Source organism: Hoplias malabaricus, chromosome 13, assembly GCF_029633855.1.
Source record: "Hoplias malabaricus isolate fHopMal1 chromosome 13, fHopMal1.hap1, whole genome shotgun sequence".
Lineage (NCBI taxonomy): Eukaryota > Metazoa > Chordata > Actinopteri > Characiformes > Erythrinidae > Hoplias > Hoplias malabaricus.
The window spans coordinates 14,719,663-14,739,296 of record NC_089812.1 but is presented as its reverse complement, the minus strand read 5'-3'; the positions used below and the strand labels follow the sequence as shown (position 1 = coordinate 14,739,296).

Here is a 19,634-nt window from a genome sequence, read left to right as displayed (position 1 = left end):
GGGCCGGGTCACAACCTGGACTCATTCTGAACCACTACCGTAGGAACACGGAAAAAATAAATCCAGCAGGAAGAGAAGAAGACATCTGATTGCTTTACCTGCCTGAACACTCTCTCTCTCTCTCTCTCTCTCTCTCTCTCTCTCTCTCTCTCTCTCTCTCCTCGGCTTGCTCACTCACACACAAACACATGTAACTACTCCAAAGCTCACTGATGCCGGGAAGGAGGGCCTTCAATCAATGATTAACATGAACGCTAATCCTCACACACCGCTATCATTCCCTCTCTTCCTTTCCTTTCCTTCCTCCCCCTCCCAACTCTCTAAGGGGGTGAAGGAGAGAGAGAGAGAAAGAGAGAGAGAGGGGTGATGAGATAATAGTTTAAAAAACAAACAATAGTTTAACACTTAAAAATCACGAATAGAAACGTTCTATTGTGCATGTACTCTGCAGGACACATCTTTCAGAATGAATTTAAACTCAGAGCTATGGATCTGAAATCTGTGTAGTGATCAAAAAGTCATGAGTGAGAAAAAGTTTTGTACTTGAAACTTAATGTAATATATAAGTTTGAACTTTTCCACAGAAAAAAATACTAATAAATAAATAAATAAATAAATAATGACAAGTAACTGCAAACTTTGAATGGTTATTGTTTAGAGGAGACATTGTATTTGATTTTGTCATATATTTGTTTGCAGCATGCGCTGAGCTGGCGGAGGCACTGTTTTGCAGTTTACTGATCAAGGCTTTGAACAAAATCATAGATAACAGTAACAATAACAGGTATAACAGATAAAAGGCCAGGGAACACATCCTACATTTGATTTCTCCTTTCACCCGTCATCCTCAATATCTTGAAGCACTCAGTCTGATGTTGTCTGTTGCTTGGTGTTGGAAAACCTTTCAAGGTAAACAACAAAACAATTTCATGAGAACAGCTGTATGACATAGAGTCATCCACAATGACCCAATAAAACAAGGTTGATCAGATTTCGGGGGCCAAGGTGATGATGGCTTTAATGAAGATTTCTGTTTGGGGCTCAAGAGGTGGATGTAATGGTGTGAATGAACATGCCAGGGGCAGGGATAAATTAGATCAGAGTGACGCTCAGAGAGCACAGAGTAACGCTCAGATAGTGGAAGAGATACCCTCACTGGTTACACTGTATGTCCAAGAGTGTGTAGATACCTCATGCAGCATGCCTTCTGGAAAGAAGAGTATTAAAAATAGACGTTCAAGATTGTAATCAAAAAACACTTTTTATAAAAGCACCGTTTGCTGCTCTCTATTCGGGTTTTGCTGAAAATAGATCTAATGTCTTTACGATAATGATAGGTCTAATGTGTAACCTGTTAACGAGTAACATACAAAGTGGCTCGGTCAGACATGCTAGGCTTCCTGTCTCTCTCTCTCTGCTCACAGCAGAGAAATGGTAGCATCCTCCAGATGTTGAAAATCATGAAAAGAGATGAGGATTCTGCTTTATTCCTGCTCTATAGGTGGGTAATATTGTTTTATTTTTCTTCTGTAGATGGAACTGATTCTAAATACAGAAGAGCGCTAACTGCATGAAGGTAAACACAGACCAAAAGTGCTACAAAAATCAGTATCTCAAGTTACAAACTAGCCTCTGTGATAATTCAGTGAATAAAAACTCACAGAAAAGCATGCTCAGGGCCACCCTCTACATTTTTAATTGATTATTTATGTTGATTTGTTTTGTGTGTGTGTGTGGTATATGTGTTTGGGGCTTGGAGTGTGGTGGGGTGTTGTTGTTGTGTCGGGGTTCACCGTCCTTAAAGGAGGGGCCCTTTGGATGTGTGGTGCCCCTACATCTCCCTATACAACAAGAACAAATTGCTGCCTGTTCCATTGCTCTTTATGCCTCATGCCCTTGTAAGGGCACAAAATATAGATTGCTGTTTGTAATAATGGTTCAGTCTTGTTTTAAAGTCTTTTTGTAATGTATTGTAGACATTACAATACCTGTCTAGCTTACATTTGGTATTGGGTATATTGATCGTAGGCTCATGGGTAGGTGCCCAGTCCCTTACTTTAACTTACATTCAGCAACAAACAGGAGCCTTTTCAGTGTCTTGGACATAGGTTGTATTTTCCATCTCATGTCCATGTTGCTTATTTATAGTTAAACAAACACTACGAAGTGCTTTTGTCAGATTTTTTGGGCTTTGCCGTGACAATTGGAGCATGTTTACCATGGTTTGCCATTTCTATGAATAGGAAAGGAGAACAAAGGCTTTCATTTTATTCATTGTCCTTTAGACCCCTTTCATACACACCAGGGCTGTAAGGATGTGTTTTTGTATGGAAGTGTGTATTTGCAGGTTCATTAAAAAAAAAAGAAAAACAAACCTGAACAATCAAACAAGTCAGTGACCTAGTTTTTCTGCTACAGTGCTCATGTAGTGCACTACCAGCCACTGACAACACACTAAAAGGAAATTGAGGATGACTATATGAGCTGAGTCGAGTTGTGGGGCATCCAAATGTTGGCAAAATTAATGAAACACCTATCAGCCAATCACAGTACTTCCTTTTTCAAGTGGAAGAAAAGCTGTGTTGACAAAGCCAGCAGCAGGTTAAAACGCTCACAATTAAAACAGTCTGTACAAGATGACACTGACACAAAAACATTTATATGCCTGTAAAATGGTCACACTTGTTCCAGGGTTCAACCTCTGCCCCAGATCACTGTCTGTGAAGAGTGTAGTTAGTTATCCCTGTGTCTGGACGCTCTAGTTTACTCCCACAGTCCAAACACATATGCTTGTAGGTAGATTATCTGTGCAAATGTGTCCACATATATGAATTTGGGAGTGACTCTGAGAGTGTGTGATGCCCTGTAATGTACTGGCCCCTCTCCACAGTGCATTTCTGCTTTGTACCCAGTGATTCTGGGAGGGCTCTGGACCAATGAATGAAGTTGTTATAGAAGACAAATGAAAAATATGCCTGTAATTCCTACAAAAAAATTGAAACAGTTAATATAAAGTGATTATTTATTATTTTTACTTAGTTTTCTCTATTAATTTCCACATAAAGCTCTGATATATCCAGGCCCCCTAGTTGTTGGTATAATGGCTATTTTATAACACGAATAACCAGAATAAATGAAAATCATTGGACATAAAAACACTAAGGGAAGATTTAGTCACTTCACAACAAATAAAAACCTAGCCTCATATATGTTTCCTTCTCAAAACAAAATATTGAAAATTTTCAATTAATAAGGTTCAAAGGTCAAGAATCTTAACTCTTCACAAACTGGAAGTGATGATCTCCTTTATAGGATAAGTATCAGGAACCATCTCTGTTTTGAAGAAGTACAGGAGCAAGAAAAGCAGAAGTAAAAACCTTCATTATTTAAATAACTTGCTTTCACATTCACAGTTTCTCTGCTTCTCTAAAATCATGTGGATGAGTTTGGAGATGCTTTTATCCAACTTTAACTAAACCACTGTTGCTTAGACGTTCACCATAACAGGAAAACAGCAATTATTCTTCACTAAACGGGTACGTACAGTGTCCTTAAATTAGATTTGTAAAGAATTTGGGCCTTATTTTAAGGAAAATGTGTGAAACTGCAGCATAGGAAATGAAATTTGAATAATTACTAACACCAGATGTTATGTTATGTCAGTTATGTAACCATCTGTAAAAATGTCTTAATGTAGGGATATTCAGATATTTCACAGCAAGAGATTTACTTGCTATTATTCATTTTTATTAACTTAAGTTTTATAGTGTAACTATAATAGACTTCTCTAGTAAAACTGACCATGAAATACATAACAGTGTTTTTATTCTGTATTGAAAACTGCACTAATGATTACTAAAGGAACATAAATGTTTGCAGCCACAAGTAATGCTCATCAGTAGTGGGTATAATTAAGTAAATTTTAAATGGATGTGTATTTTCCAATCATTTTAGGTAAGAATATCTGTGAAAATAAAAAAAGAAATTATTTATTTTTTAACATTTAAATTGTAGTCATGAATGTGTAAATATCATTCAATTCTTTGTGATTAATTGTAATTCAATTTAATTTAAAGCTTCTTGGCATTTTTGTAAATAGTCACCTCTCTGACTTTTCTAAAAACAATATAGCAATACTACAGTTTCTATAATAATTTTTGGTTTTATAGCACTTTTCATGAATAAATGTAGCTCAAAATGCCTTACAGAACAACCTCCATGGGGTTGTTAACACTTTATACTGGATCATTTTTAGACATTTCTATGCACTTGTATAAAGGTTACAGTAATACATTTATTTTAATTATTCATTACATTTGTGCTGTAAACCTACAATTTTACCCAAATTGTCTGTGTATCCTTCACAGACGGATGTTAATAAGAACAATGGAGACTCTTAGATACCCATGTTTGCTAATGGGTGTATTAGTGGTATCTTTCCAAGCTTCTGTGTTGGCCATGGAAAAAGTCATCCTCAATTACTCTTCCAAAAACCTCTCAGCTGTTCCATCTGATCTACCATCTTCTGCTCATGGTGTGGATCTTTCTGAGAATCACATTCAAACTCTGCAAGAACACGATTTCAACAGAACACCTAGCCTCGTTTTCCTAAACCTCTCCTGGAACGTGCTAGTGGACATTCACCAAGACACCTTTTTATACACCCCTGTCCTGGAAAAACTAGATCTGTCCCACAACAGACTCCGAAACCTGTCCACTCAGCCATACCTACTGCAAGCAGAAAGCCTACGGTACCTGGACCTTTCGTGCAACCTGTTTGCAGACATGGCACTTGGCACCGAGTTCTCCAAACTCACCAGCCTTCTGTGGCTTGGACTTGGTGCTGAAAGAATTCAGAAAAATGACTTTGCTAGCATCTCCCATCTGACCATCCAGACTCTCTACATCCATGCCCAGTATTTGAAGCACTACGAAGAGGAAAGCCTCGGAATTCCCAATGCAGAGAAGGTTTCTATTGTAGTGTCAAACACAGCCATTGACTACCCAGTGATTGTTGATGCCCTAAAATATTTTAAGGATGTAGAGATCAGTTGGTTATATGACCCTAAAGACTTTCTCAGAGAACTGGTATTGCGTAGAGCAAGCATTCAAGTGACACACTTGCACTTATCTACAGTTCGGAGTTCCTGGAATGTAATGTCAGCCTTTATGAACAGTGTCCTCATGTCCTCTATAAGCCATTTAAGTGTGTCCAACCTTACTATAACTGCTATGAATGGAGGCACGCCAGTGTTGAAAAACTACTCCATAGATTCCTTCGTTATCAGGCAGTCATCAATAACTTTGTTCATTTTTCCTCAGAAAGTGTTATATGACTTCTTTATTGGAATGTCGGCAAAGAATCTGACCTTTACTCAGTCGCCAATAGTCCATATGACCTGCCCAAAAACTGTGAGCAGTATACAGGTTCTCGATTTGTCTGACTGTTCCTTGTCTGAAAACGTCTTCTCCAAAGGTCTGCATGAGGAATGTAACACATTGACCAATCTGGAGATACTGGTCTTGAAGGGCAATAACCTAAGACATTTAATGCCTCTGACATTAAGAGTGAAGCTTATGAGCTCCCTTACACATGTGGACTTTAGCCAGAATTCACTGACTTATGAGGAATACCAGGGACACTGTACCTGGCCTTCTAAAATCACCCACATTGATTTATCTTCCAATGGATTCGACCAGACTGTGTTCAAGTGTTTGCCAAATTCCCTAAAAGTCCTTAACCTCCAGAACAATCAGATCACTGCAATTCCTACAAATATATCTGGTCTGGACTTTCTTAAAGTTCTGGATCTTACATCTAATCGTCTGCTTGATCTCCCTGACTGTTTGGGGTATCCAAGCCTGCAGAAGCTTGTTGTACGTGGGAATGCCATCCATGTCCCTTCACTGGGAGCACTCAAGACTTGTCTAAATCTGACGGCTCTGGACACTAGTCGGAACCCCTACATCTGTACTTGCCCTTTGCGAACATTCACCGCTCTCATCAATGACAAGGGCACACTGGGCAGAACTAAAGACCACATGATCTCTTTGGAGCACTGGCCAGCAGGATACCGCTGCAGTTACCCAGAAAACTGGAGGACTACAAGGCTTCAAAACTTCAGTCTTCCTGAGATCACCTGCAATGCTGGACTACTGGCAGCCACAATTTTAATTCCTTCAATCACTGTAGTCATTGCCATGGGACTACTTTGTCGTCAACTGGATATTCCATGGTACATGGGAATGATCTGGAAATGGACTCGTGCAAAGCATCGTGCACGGATACACCAGCAACGGCCAGAAGAGCTGCAAGGGGTGTACTTCCATGCTTTCATCTCCTACAGCCAACAGAACGCAGACTGGGTAAAAAGCCAGCTCTTGCCGAAGCTGGAGGGGGAGGATCCTGAGGCAATCCAAAATGGACTCAGAGTGTGTCATCATGAGAGGGACTTCATTCCAGGAAAGACAATCGTACACAACATACTCCGTTGTATAGAACAAAGTAGATGCTGTGTCTTTGTACTGTCCTCCCACTTTGTCCAGAGCGAGTGGTGCCACTATGAGCTCTACTTTGCTAGCCACCAGAGGCTAACAAGAGGGCTAGAAAACATCATCCTCATTCTTCTAGAGCCACTGCCTTCTTATCTCATTCCCTCCAAGTACCATCACCTGAAGGCAATGATGGCCAGACGGACCTTCCTAGAATGGCCACAGGACAAGGCCAAACAGAGAATGTTCTGGGCAAACTTGCGTGCAGTTCTTCAGGCAGATCTACCTTCTCCTCCCCAGAGTGAAGGACAAGAAGAATGAACAATCTGCGGTCAGACACCAGGGTTTGAAATAGACAGTAGTGAAGGAGGAAGGCATCTAAAAACACTGGAGTGTAGTAACATGATACAAACAGAAACAAGAAGTTTATTACAGTTTATGTACAAACACATAGAAAGTGGATAAAGCCCCAAATTCCAATTTATGAGTCATCCAACAACAGGAAATATGTAACCACGAATGTTCCTAAGTATAATTTGGTCACGCTTTAATTTTTTTTTAATGCTGTTAATTTCTCACAACATTCCACAATCTGGAAACATTTAAGACGTAAATAATAAACAGATTGTTTTACGTAGGTTTCCACAGCCTACACTCTAAACCATTTAGATTCACTTATTTGACAATGAGAGGGAAATTTTGCATTTGGATTACTACCAAACCATGTAACATATTCCAGATTGCTCATTGACAAGCAGCTTCTGCACTGTGTTCTTAATGAGCTTTAGTCTTGGCACTGCATATTTCCAGAGTAAGAAATCAACTGGAATCGCTTTAGAAAATATAATATTGTGAAACTCACTTAGATACAAAGGGCATGACTAATCATGACTGTTGTTGACATTTGAATTCCACTTTAAAAATTAATAAGGCATTTAATAAAGCATTTTACAGTGTCCCAGGAGTTGTGGAATTGGGATTGTAGATTAAGTCTGGAATTGCTGTGCAAATGCTTAATCTGTGTGCCTTTATCCGTACTTAAACCCCTATAGTAGTCACATTCATAAACATGTTCCTACACTGTTATTAGGGAAACCTTATACATTAAAAAAAGATACATTTAAAATGCAGGGCACAAAGCAGACGCTATACTGCAAAGGTCAAGGTAAGGACTGGATGAGTATGATTTTCTCATTCATGCAGAATCGATGGAGGACACTGATCAGGTTTTCTCCACAGCGAGACACTTGGCGTTCCATTGCCAAACGAAAATCTTCCTTCACGCCTTTGGTGATGCCACGGGTCACAGTGTGGTGTCTGAAAGAAGGGAAGCAAATTTGTGAGTGTGTTGTGTTTGTGTCATTACCAATTTGTTCCATTTTAACTTCGGTCAACCATTTTGGCAACACTTCCACATACAAAACCATTTTAAATACCACATTCTCACAGATTCACACACACAAAATTTAATTCTGCATGTGACAGAATCCACAGGTCAGAAAGATTTACACAATGATGTTGCAAACCTTGGCACAAAAAGTGAGAAATACTGAAAATGATTATTTAACTAGGGATGGTCTGAACAGCAACTTGCAGGCTTTGAATACTTGGTATTTCTTAGTGAATGTTCAAATACCGATTGCACCCTTAACTGCATAAATATTTTTAATTTCGTAATTTGCCATGTTCAACACGACAGATTAAAGCCAGACTATTTGCGCAATCTTTTATTGGTCACATCAAAAAATTTATTTTTAATAAGTTTTAACTAAGAAGTTTTCTTATTTTCCCAGTCATTTAAAGTGCAATTTTAGACACCTTTGCTTAAAATATTAAGCCTCTAAATATTAAAAATATTGCCAATGTAATGGATGAATACTCGAGTATTCAAATTATTCTGGCCAGCCCTATCTGGCACTCACGACCTTTCGCTTCACTTTTCATACAAAACATACAATCAGGAAATGAGCAAAATTAAAAATAACAGAACTGTGCAATTGATGCAATGGACCAAAACCAAAACACTTATGAAATGAAGACTAAACTTTAACAAAGACCTGGAAGAATGAACATAAATTAAGGGGGAAAACAAATTCTAAATACAGGGACATCAAAGCAGATGAGCAGACTAAGGGGATGGGAGAACAGGAGCCGTCAGAGGCGAGGTTGTGGGAGGGGTTTTGGGTGATGGGATGGGGTACCTGTCAGCCTTCTGAGCCCCTGGAAGCAGCAGGGTATTTAACTCCACCCCCAGGGCGGGGCTGGGGTTCCTATGGACAGCAAACACCAGTTCATCAGCGCTCCAAGAGCACGGCTTGAACGCACTTTATAACAGTGTGATCGCACCAAGATACCAAAGAATCCACACCACAGATACCAATGTAACGTTACTAAACAGTGTAACATATTCCTCCTATGATCATTTATTAAGGGGGCATCCAGACTTATAATAGATTATGGTATAGGTCGTGTTATATTTTGAGCTAGCATTAGCATAAAACTTCACCTCAGTAGTTACTAAAGACTAAATCTTTAAGCAAAGAGCACATTTCTTTAGCACAAAATGGACAGCAGGAATACATCCTGGTTTGTTTCACACCAAACATGGAAAATTTACCTCTGCATTTTCAGACACCTTCTGTTAAATGTGATGCGCAGCACTGATGTAAATAATTTGATCGGTCATATGATCTTCACTCTAATAAAGTATTGTTTTTAAAGGCTAAGCACCACGTAATGGACCTCCATGAATATTTCACATTAATTTAGTTACTGACATATATAAGTATGAATTAAAATGAAAATAGCAGCTTAATTTGCTTTAAAACTGACAATTTTATTAAATTGACGGAAAAACCCGAGCTCACTACGGAAATTCTTGAACGCAACCGTGACATCACTGGTGGACAACAGCTGAACAACGCCATGGTAAAACACTGTTATGACAGTATCTAGCTAGCTAAATAACCAACATTATTCATGACAATAGCCTAGCAATAAGCTAAACTCAAATTTAGAGGTACCGTTATTCTTGTAAATGTGATCGAAGTCGAACTCGAATTCATCCGACACTATAAACCTCCGTAATGCAGCTACGTAGCCGAGTATAATCTGATCCACCGAGTTTAGCAAGACAAGCTAACGTTAACTAACACCAACTAAAACAGGCGAAGTAAGTGTCCTTACCCTGTTTATCTCCATGTTACAGAGGCTCTTGAACACCTTTCGTTGGTGTCCTTACATGCCCATATTGTTGGAAATTGTTTCGTCATTTTGCATTAAATTAAGTGCAGCTTCTACAGTTGTTGTCCACCATCTACGTCACAGGCAAGACGCTTATTAGAGTTTCTGAACACCGTTTGGGGGGGGGTTGTCCAACGGTCTTTTAAACCATATTCCTTGAATTAGTAGGAAATAACATGTTTTCTGACTATCAATAAACACAAGTTAGGAACTCAAATTCCACTGTATTTATTTGTTTGACACTTTCATAGAGCTGGTGCTTAGCCTTTAAACTTTGCATGATGCAGTGCAGCCTAGCCTTAGAGCTGGGGATAGGAGAGCAACAAGCATTTCTGTCATTCCCTTTCACATAAAAAAGCTATTGTTAACCAAGTGGTAACAAATGGCTGTAAATCACTAGTGTTTGTTCAGTCTGAAATATGGCCTGGTACCTGACATCATGAAATCCTAACGGTTGGTTTAGTCTGAAATTTATTTATTTATTTACAGATTTTTTTGGGTGGGGAAACAAATACGATATTCAGCTCCACTACATCTACAATAACGTTATCCTCCAGAGTGTTTCGCCTACATTTAGGTCAAGTTTATAGCCACACATACCGTCATTAAGATACAGCAATAGATAATTTTCACATTCAGTGTCTCTTTTACTGCAGCTCTCCTTCTATTGCCACCTAGAGGATCCTTTTACAATTGCCAAATTTTTAATAATAAAACCAGTTCTGGCCTTCTCAAGGTTTCCACTAAATGAGAGGCTTATATTGTAATTCGTCTTATATATATTTAATAAAAGTAATTTATAACTCGTCTTGAATCAGCTCCAGGTTTCAGCTCCACAAACTAGATCAGCCAATCACACAACACATCTCTAATAACTAAGCCAGCTAACGACTGAAGGGCGAGGAAAGAAAGAAAAAGAAAGGATAGCAAAGTCATTATTCTTTTTTCAGAAACACAGCTGAGTTCCCATGTCCAAAACAAAACAGAATGCAAAATAAGTTTAAAAAAAAAAAAGGTACTGAATGATTATTTGTTGTTAATTTCTCCCACATCTGTACCTTTTCATTATAGTAGATGAAAATGGAGGGACTTACTTAATTAACATCCCCTGATTGGGTAAGAGCTCTAGTTGGACCCGTCCCCCTTCTGTTGTCCGGAGGTACGCAAATTCTTCCAACATATCAATGTCTGGGTCAGAGGTTAAAGAGTTTTTAACCACAATCAGGCTAGAAAAGCCCATTTTATATCATTTGTATACATTTCACATACAGTGATGCTGATGTCTGTGCTCTGGAATGATAAGTCCATTTCTTCATTCTGATTCCTTTCCCTTCCTTACTAATGGCTTATTGACAGCGCCACATTCTTTTAGACCCAGAGCACTGTGTCATATTCTCCCAGTGGAAGAATGAGCACAAACACATGTGGATTTTTTTTTTTGTTTGTTGTTTGTTAGGAGTCAGATCTATATGCTTTAATCATTTTTTTAAACACCCGTCTTAAAAACTCCCATATCTAACGGCCTCTTAGCGTTTACCTATACTTAACCACTGTTGTCCACCCCACCCACAAGTAAAGGATACTGGTGACATAGTTGAAGAAGTTCTCATACTGAAAACTTCCATGGTTACAAATTTTATCCACCGCCTTCAAGAAGAGAGCCTCTCCCTGGGGCCAATCATGCTGCAGAAGGACTATCACATGACCAAGGGCCAAGTCATCTCTGCTACCTTCTGCGAAAGCCCGCATCTGAGTGAAGAAAAACAGTGTTTGTAGTCATCTCTTAGATTTGGAGTAGCTGTGTTCTTTGGATGGACAGATGTGTGTAGGTGTCTATAACTACAATCTTACTGTAAATTATAAACATGTTCCAGGTAATGTTTCTAAATTGTTGGACTTTTTATGTGAAAGATGCAGATGCAGGGTCCAGGACCCACTTTTTATATTTCACACTATAAAAAAGAAAAGCTCAAGAAAATCAGTTTTCAGAGCTACGTGATCCAAAGAGAATAGATGTGGATGTGCTGAAGTGTTTAGAAACCTTAAAACAGGCCAGAATCAGCTGCAGGCAGAAGGGCAGGATGTCTTTGCTTGTGCATGGAATAAGCCTCAGGTCGTTGCCTAGAGATACAGGAGAGATGGAGCGCTTTTGCATTGACATGACAAACATCAAAATCACTTTAGAACTCAGGTTAGCTTTACTTTCATGTAACCAGATGGATGCTGTGAATTGCATGCAATATTATAGCTTCACGAAGCAATTTAATGTTGCACATTATATGCTATTTTAAATATATCCGCCTATGTCCACTTATATATAGACTTTACAGTACACTACTCTTATGTTATATTTATTACATAAAGCATACAAAGGTATAGACATTAAATTAAAAATAAAATGTCTATGCCATCTAAATTTAACTGTACATAATGAGTTTATCTGTCTGAACAGTAATCAACCATGTCTCATCATCATATTCCCGGGAAGACCAGGCACCACAACACTATAAAATCAATGAGGACGTAGCATTAAAATCATAGCTCCTACCCTAACCACATATTTATCAATAGAAAGAAAACAGTAGGCAGCAAAAAGTTATTGAGAGTCTCTGCTCTTCAGCTAAGCCCTGACAGACCCACCTTTCCTGGGTTTTGTCTTGACTCTCCCCTGCTCCTCACTGGCTGACTTTAGAGGCTCTTGATTTTGAGGAACCATTCCACTGACCACTTCCAACACCTTCTCACATGCCAGCTAAGGAATAAGAATAAAATCACTTTTACACACCAAGGACAAAATAAACAACCGGAGAAGAGATTTTTAAACGTATCATGACTAAGATAACAAGAATAACTAATGACGTTATGTTATATAATAAAACATGAATAATTCTCTTATTAGCTTTAGGATGTTTCCATTTACACTGTGTTATAAATATGAGAGATTTAATACAGATAGAGGACTAGACGATATATGTATTTTTAGAATTAATATATTACTTGAAATAATTCCATACATTTTCATCTTTTGACATGTTAATAAGATGCAGTGGTGTGTGTGTGTGTGTGTGTGTGTGTGTGTGTGTGTGTGTGTGTGTGTAAAAATGTGTTACCCTGTGTTCTCCCAGTGCATAATGGCATGACGCTTGCTGGATTAATGCTCTGTTTATCTCCAGGTTGGACGATGCTGTGAGAGAGCTCTGCTGGGGCTGCAGAGCGGACATCTGGACCAGACTGGACAGTGCTTTTCTGTATGGACCCTAAAACACATACAAGCACCAACAAATTAAAATTCATTATGATACTGGAATAAATAATAAAAAAAAAAACGCATATTTATCAATCACAAACGACATATTACTAACCAATCAATCACTGCTAATACCTGATATATGATCATGTCTGTGAGGAATATTCTGAACCACAGCCAGCTCTCAGTCTTCCATGCCATGCAGACTTTATTGAACTCTGTAAGATTAAAAATCAATCCATTTTTAGGTTCAAAACCATAATTCAATCATATTCTTTAGGAAATGAAGGCTCAACTTTCACCATTCAAAAATCTTTGAGTAATATACAGCTATGTTTATTATGACTGGAGGAACTATTTATAGTACTAGTAGTAATCAACACAAGATTTTTCATTGAATAAAAAAAGGTGTAGACTTTAACTTTTACTTTTGTAACCAATAAAAACAACTAATGCCAACATCCCTAAATAAATAAAGTTAAACTTGTAATTCAAATCAGTGCATTTTTACACCCCCAGGACAAATACTACATGCTACTAGTACAGTATGTATATTGTGTAGTGTGTAGCTAGAGCCTGTACTCTTTTGCTCGCTGTGGTTTGGTCACAAATCTTGTAAAATGAGTAAAGTCAAAGTTGACATTAAAGTACTATCAATTCTGAAAACCACATGAATAGCAAAGACACACAGTACCTGACTCTAGAGCATCATGGGAATGTAGAAGGTCCCAGCTCTCCCTTGCTATTCGGAAATGTTCTAGTGTCTCTGTCCACCCCGGCATGTCTGCCTTATTCACCAGGATATGTCGACCTCGACCCTTCCCCAGAGTGTCTTCATCGTCAGAACTCTAGAATCACACACACAATATACATGTTTGCTTTGACAAATACGTTAATATATACACACACATTTAAATACATCCCTTATCTAGACCATTTTTCTTAATCTCAAAGCCAAGCAGAAAAATGTAGATAAAAAAAAGTGTCCCATATGTTTTAAGTGTCTATATTTAGTTAGATTTAATAGATATTAAAGACAAAATATTATAGAATTTAAATATGCATATAGTACATTTGTTACATATGTGGTCTCAATAAGAGCTAGAGAACAAGTTAGATTTGTTTAAATGGTTTCTCCTGCACACAGAGGAGTAATATTACATTTAATATCATAATTATCAGTCTGATATTATAGCACTTATGTCAGCTCATAAACATGTAAATATTTAGATGCATGTGTGGGCCCATTAGCTTTAGATTCCTGTCACAGATCATTCTCCTCCATCTCCCTCAGGAATCTAAATGCACATATTAACCCAATGATTAATATCATTGACATTTGAAATCTGCGCTGGCTGCACCTCACCATGGTTTTCTCTCGTCCGTCAGCGAGCTTGCGTTTCTTGTGTGCGTGTTTTCCACTAGATCTCTCCACCTCAATGTCGTTAAACACGCTCGAAAGATCCTCCAACAAAACCCACGGAGTGGAACCTAGAGAGTTATGACCTTATATACACAGACAGGCAGGTGGACACACACACACACACACAAGCTGTCAATTTTTGAAATAACAAATAAGAGAGGGTGAGAGTGACACCGTAGTATAATAGTATATATAATCTATAAACACTTATGAACAGACTATAATACAGTTTGATCAAAAGGCAATTTGACATCCAAAATAAAGTTAATTTTATTAGTGTGTTCGCTCGGTTCAGTGCTGACCCCCAGTGGTCTGGGTATGGTTCAGTTGGGCTTGAGTATGTTATACCTCTAGAGTGATCGCCAACAGTGCCAGACCATGGAACTTGAATGGACAGTCCAGGACAGACCGAACACAACACAGACTCACCCTGGAACAGTGATGGCTGGACAGTGGTGACATAGAAGTGGGCGCTGCGGAACAGCACCAGGGTGGAGCAGATGACGATCTGACCACAGCAGCGGGACAGGGTCTCTCCCTCCAGTCCGGGTAAATATCGACACAACTCCTTCACACGCTGTAACAGTTCTGTGTAGGTTCTAATAAACACACACAATACACAAACAACATTACATACACATGCTAATACAGGTCCAATGCTGCAGTGTTTTTGGCAGTTAGTAAAGAAGTGATAGTTGGCAGCACATGAAGCCACAGGAAGCATGAGCTTGCCTTAAACCTGCCAGGGTCGTGGCACTGTGGGTGTTCAGGGGAGTCCAAACTAACGGGTGGATCTAGTTTTGGATACAGAATCTGAATCGTAACAAAATAGTTAGAACAAATCTATAACAATACATTTACCTGCTCCCTTTCTCTCCCTGCCACTCACATCGCGCCCCGACCACACCCACAATCTCCAGCAGCCTCTCCCACGGCTCAGTCACCACTGACGACTTCTCTGACAGGCCGTCAATCACATAACGCTGGCCCCGTCCCATTCCCGGGGATTTCAGCCCGGCCACCTCCTGAGATCCTGAGAGTGAGAATAAGAGTGAATGGACAGATTATATGTGGTTGTATCAACTTATGTAAGCAATTAAACTGGCTTTCGTACATCTGATAACATATTAAAGGATTAACAGTAAATTATTTTCATTCTACTAATTCCTTCATTCATTTGTCATGAACATATTAATCTTCTTCACGTTCAGAATCAGCTGTTATACTTTCACCCAGAAGTGACCCAGAAGTGTCAGAGATTATATACTATGAATAAACACAAGTCACAGAAAAATTTAGAAATCGTATTTTCTTTAGTGGGCGGCACGGTGGTAGTGTCGCAGTCACACAACTCCAGAGAGGTTGTGGGTTAGATTCCTGCTCCAGGTGATTGTCTGTGAGGAGTGTGGTGTGTTCTCCTCGTGTCTGCGTGAGTTTCCTCTGGGTGACTGTGAGGAGTGTGGTGTGTTCTCCCTGTGTCTGCGTGGGTTTCCTCCAGGTGCTCTGGTTTCCTCCCACAGTCCAAAAACACACATTGGTAGGTGGATTGGCGACTCAAAAGTGTCCGTAGGTGTGAGTGTGTGAGTGAATGTGTGTGTGTCTGTGTTGCCCTGTGTATGCCTTGCGCCCAATGATTCCAGGTAGGCTCTGGACCCACCGTGACCCTGAACTGGATAAGGGTTACAGATAATGAATGAATAAAATGTCCCATTTTTTACCTAATTTGAGGTCGTACAAAGTTTTTACAATGCTCACGTGGCAAAGAAAATACACAGCTTTACTTCAAATGCAAAGCATGGCACAACCCTGAATAACTTTTCATCTGTAACTCTACACAAAAACCAACCTTTACTACTTTATTTATTAGTGGTTATATAATCACTGGATATCAGGTGTCTACAAGTGAAAACCAAACTGTTCCTCACCCTGTAACTGTGCATCTGCACCAGGACCTCGTGTTATGTATCCGATGTAAAACTCAGCTGCTTTGTGCAAGTATTTATGCAACAGACTGGCTGGAAGACGCATCTCCATGTTATTGATAATCAAAGGCAGGACATCACAGACTGAGGAAGAGAAGGAGGGATAATAAGAGAAATACAAAGAAAACACTAAAGGAGTAACGGACAAATCAGAAATCCTGTACATTAAATGTTTAAAACATAACTGCCCACATGTGGAGGACCCAGTACATGGAGCATAAACAGGTTTATTCAGGGACTACAAATCAATCTGATTCTTCATGATTGAAGAAATTCATGATGAATTTATTATTTTAATCATGTTCATGGAAAGGCTCACCAAACAATTTCCTGAAACAGTTGACCGGAGTGTCCAAGTCCTCCACATTTTCCGCCTCCAACAGCGATTCTCCTAAACTGACCTAGATGGACAAGGTGTCAGAGGTTAGTTTGTGGACACCTGCTTTGTACTAGATGTTAGAGCACTACTGTGAGGACTTGTTCAGGAGTGTTTGTGTGTGTGTGTGTGTGTATGATGAAGAATCATTCACCCCATGTTGTACAACAGACTCTGGGAACCTCTTCAGCAACAAAAGAAGCATCTCAGCTTTCTCCAGAGTGTTGAAACACTGCTCAGTTGCTTTCAGCAGCATCTGACATTGCACTGGGCCTGGAAGAGTCTCAAACACACCTATATAAACACACACACACGACTAGAAGATAAGAGAAGCACTGAAAAGAAAAAGGGTTTGATGCTAAAAGATGATTAAAATACTGCATTTTAAATGAGAAATAAAACTGAATGGCATAAAAAAAACTGTGGTGAATCGTGATCCACTCTGAACTATTCCATCTTGCTGTTATTTTGAGATTTAGACCAGCGATATTTTATTGTTATTAACATTACATACAAACACCTAGATGATTTGTAGGCTCACTGATTATTTTTAGATAATAGTCACATTGCCAGGTTTTTGCAGTGCTAACACTGCAAAATGCAATCTGCTAATGCAATCTGATTTGCTTCATTTCTCTAAAATAAACTATTTAATGTCAAATAACGTCAAATATTACAATAAAATCTACTATAATATTTAGTGAAGTGTGATTTCTGTAGTGTGTTCCCTACCTTTAAGGAACTGAGCGTGCTTGTCCTGGCTGTCGCTGCGTAAGGCTGCTGTTATTACCGTAATCTCCCGCCATACCACCGGCTGATCAGGAAAATTGATAAATCTATAGGACACAAAGACAAAACAAGAAATATTAAATTGACTAATGTCATATAAGTCCAAATTAATTCACAAGAAACCTTCGAGTACTGCCAAGCAGAGCACAACTGGTGCAATAAATTACAATATCTGAAAACACTGGTCTAAACACACTATTCATTTAAATGTTTCTGGACACTTACACATCCAAATGTAAAAGGTATTAACCCTTTATGGTGCCCTTAAATTGATGTGCAGCTGTAAGAGGTAGAGCATCCCTCACTAATCCAATCATGTACACCCTCAGACCCGTGGACAGATTTACAAAGCCAGTCGACCTGTCAAATGTGTGTTTTTGGACTGTGGAAGGACACTCGAGTACCCACTGGGAACCCATGTAGACACACAGAACACTCCAAACTCCTCACAGACATACCTGAGGACCCCAGAGCTGTGTGACAGTGACACATTTAAGATTAAGCCCATGTTAAAATTAGAAAATAAATCAGTAGCAGTGTGCGTGCTGAGGGGTTTTGTACACAGGAATTCATTCATTCATTCATTATCTGTAACCGATTATCCAGTTCAGGGTTGCGGTGGGTGGGAGGCGCCAGTCCCACACCTACGGAGACTTTTGAGTCGCCACTTCACCTACCATCGTGTGTATTTGGACTGTGGGTGGAAACCAGAGCACCCGGAGGAAACCCACGCGGACACAGGGAGAACACCTCACACAGTCACCCAGAGTGGGAATCGAACCCACAACCTACAGGTCCCTGGAGCTGTGTGACTGCAACACTACCTGCAGCACCACTGTGGCGCTTGTACACAGTTCATGCATAACGTTCTGAATATGATACAAAAGTAAATATAAGGTGAGAGCAGAAACATGGAGCCTTACATGTCATAGAGCAGTCGTCCAGCTGAAGCCGTCCTCTCAGCATTGCGCTCGATGATGTACATCTCATACTAGGGGAGAGAAAAAGCAGGACTTAGGATAGCTATATCAAGCATAAAGGCATTTACATATTATTCCTGATTTTAATTCATTTGCCTCTAGTCTCTAATCTGGAAAGGCTTTGCACTATATGTCAGAACATTGCTGTCAGGTTTTGCATTCTTCCACAGAAACATTAGCAAGGTGACATCTAGACAATGAATCATTAGTTCTGGATCACAAATGCCCTTTCACCTCATCCCAAAAGTGATCCCTACTCTGCAGGGCATTTCCAAGGGGCTTTATTCCACTTTAGCCGACTCTTAGCATTGAGTATAGTAAGCTGCTCATCACTGTGGCTGCTCCAGAGCGCCCAACTCTACCGACCATGCCTTTCTACGAATACCACAGACACTGTGTGGAACTGAACGTCTGAAGTGAACACCTCGCAGCATCAGAACAAAAGTTTTAGTCTATAAAAACGGCTGCATGTCATATAGCTGCCCGAGCCACACGCGCTAGGTTAACGGGAGACACTGTAGCTTCTGACAATAATTCATTCATCGCTAAAATAAGTGCATTGCACCCTGAGGCTGAACATAAATGCTGATGAATATATCGCACTACAAGTGTTCATAGGCCACTAGGTGTGGATTTAGACGCGGCCCGGCCCGCCGCTGTTCACCTGAATGCTGAGGTCGGAGGGGTAGAGGGTCCTCGCGGTAATGAGCCACGCTTTAGCGGCGCAGGGGTCTTCAGTTACGAGCTCACGGGCCCGTTTCACCAGAAAATCACAGTCTCCCTGCGCCGACATGGATACCGAGAATTACCCAGCACCAGAACCGGCGTTAGCGAACTACAGCGGAGCCCCGCTACAAACAACAGCACCGCGACTCACAACAGGAGAACTGTAGCTATCAAAATAAAAGTCCCCCCTCCGTTGGGTTGATTAAAAGATTGATCAATTATTATTAATAACCGATTAAAAATAACATATGACTAATTTAGAAGTAAGTAAGTTAAGTAAATGTATTTCTGTCTAATTGTGTGTGTATGTGGAAATGATGGTATCACATGGTGGTTTGGGAAAACTGAAATTGTGGCAGTGGGGTCGGCCAACGTA

General features: G+C 39.7%; 2 protein-coding genes across 3 annotated transcripts; one reads left to right on the top strand and one right to left on the bottom strand.

Moving 5' to 3' along the window:
• The first annotated feature begins 3,404 nt into the window (after positions 1-3,404).
• Positions 3,405-6,819, top strand: tlr1 (toll-like receptor 1). Its single transcript, XM_066641547.1, has 2 exons — positions 3,405-3,536; positions 4,368-6,819. Exon 2 carries the CDS (start codon positions 4,372-4,374, stop codon positions 6,811-6,813), a length of 2,442 nt encoding a protein of 813 aa, XP_066497644.1. The 5' UTR covers positions 3,405-3,536; positions 4,368-4,371; the 3' UTR covers positions 6,814-6,819.
• A 106-nt stretch (positions 6,820-6,925) lies between these two features.
• ints10 (integrator complex subunit 10) lies at positions 6,926-19,399 on the bottom strand. Of its 2 annotated transcripts, XM_066641548.1 has the most exons (18): positions 19,197-19,399; positions 18,476-18,543; positions 17,496-17,599; positions 16,918-17,057; positions 16,707-16,788; positions 16,331-16,471; positions 15,267-15,438; positions 14,835-15,004; positions 14,349-14,488; positions 13,677-13,830; positions 13,118-13,200; positions 12,846-12,992; positions 12,376-12,487; positions 11,777-11,856; positions 11,319-11,484; positions 10,830-10,923; positions 8,694-8,762; positions 6,926-7,809 (listed from the first exon to the last, which is right to left on the bottom strand). In XM_066641548.1, the coding sequence occupies exons 1-18, from the start codon at positions 19,323-19,325 to the stop codon at positions 7,653-7,655; spliced, it is 2,208 nt and encodes a 735-aa protein (XP_066497645.1). In that variant the 5' UTR covers positions 19,326-19,399; the 3' UTR covers positions 6,926-7,652. The 2 variants fall into 2 exon arrangements, with proteins under 2 accessions (XP_066497645.1, XP_066497646.1); XM_066641549.1 differs by lacking the exon at positions 8,694-8,762 and having other exon boundaries at positions 6,929-7,809.
• Positions 19,400-19,634: the final 235 nt, after the last annotated feature.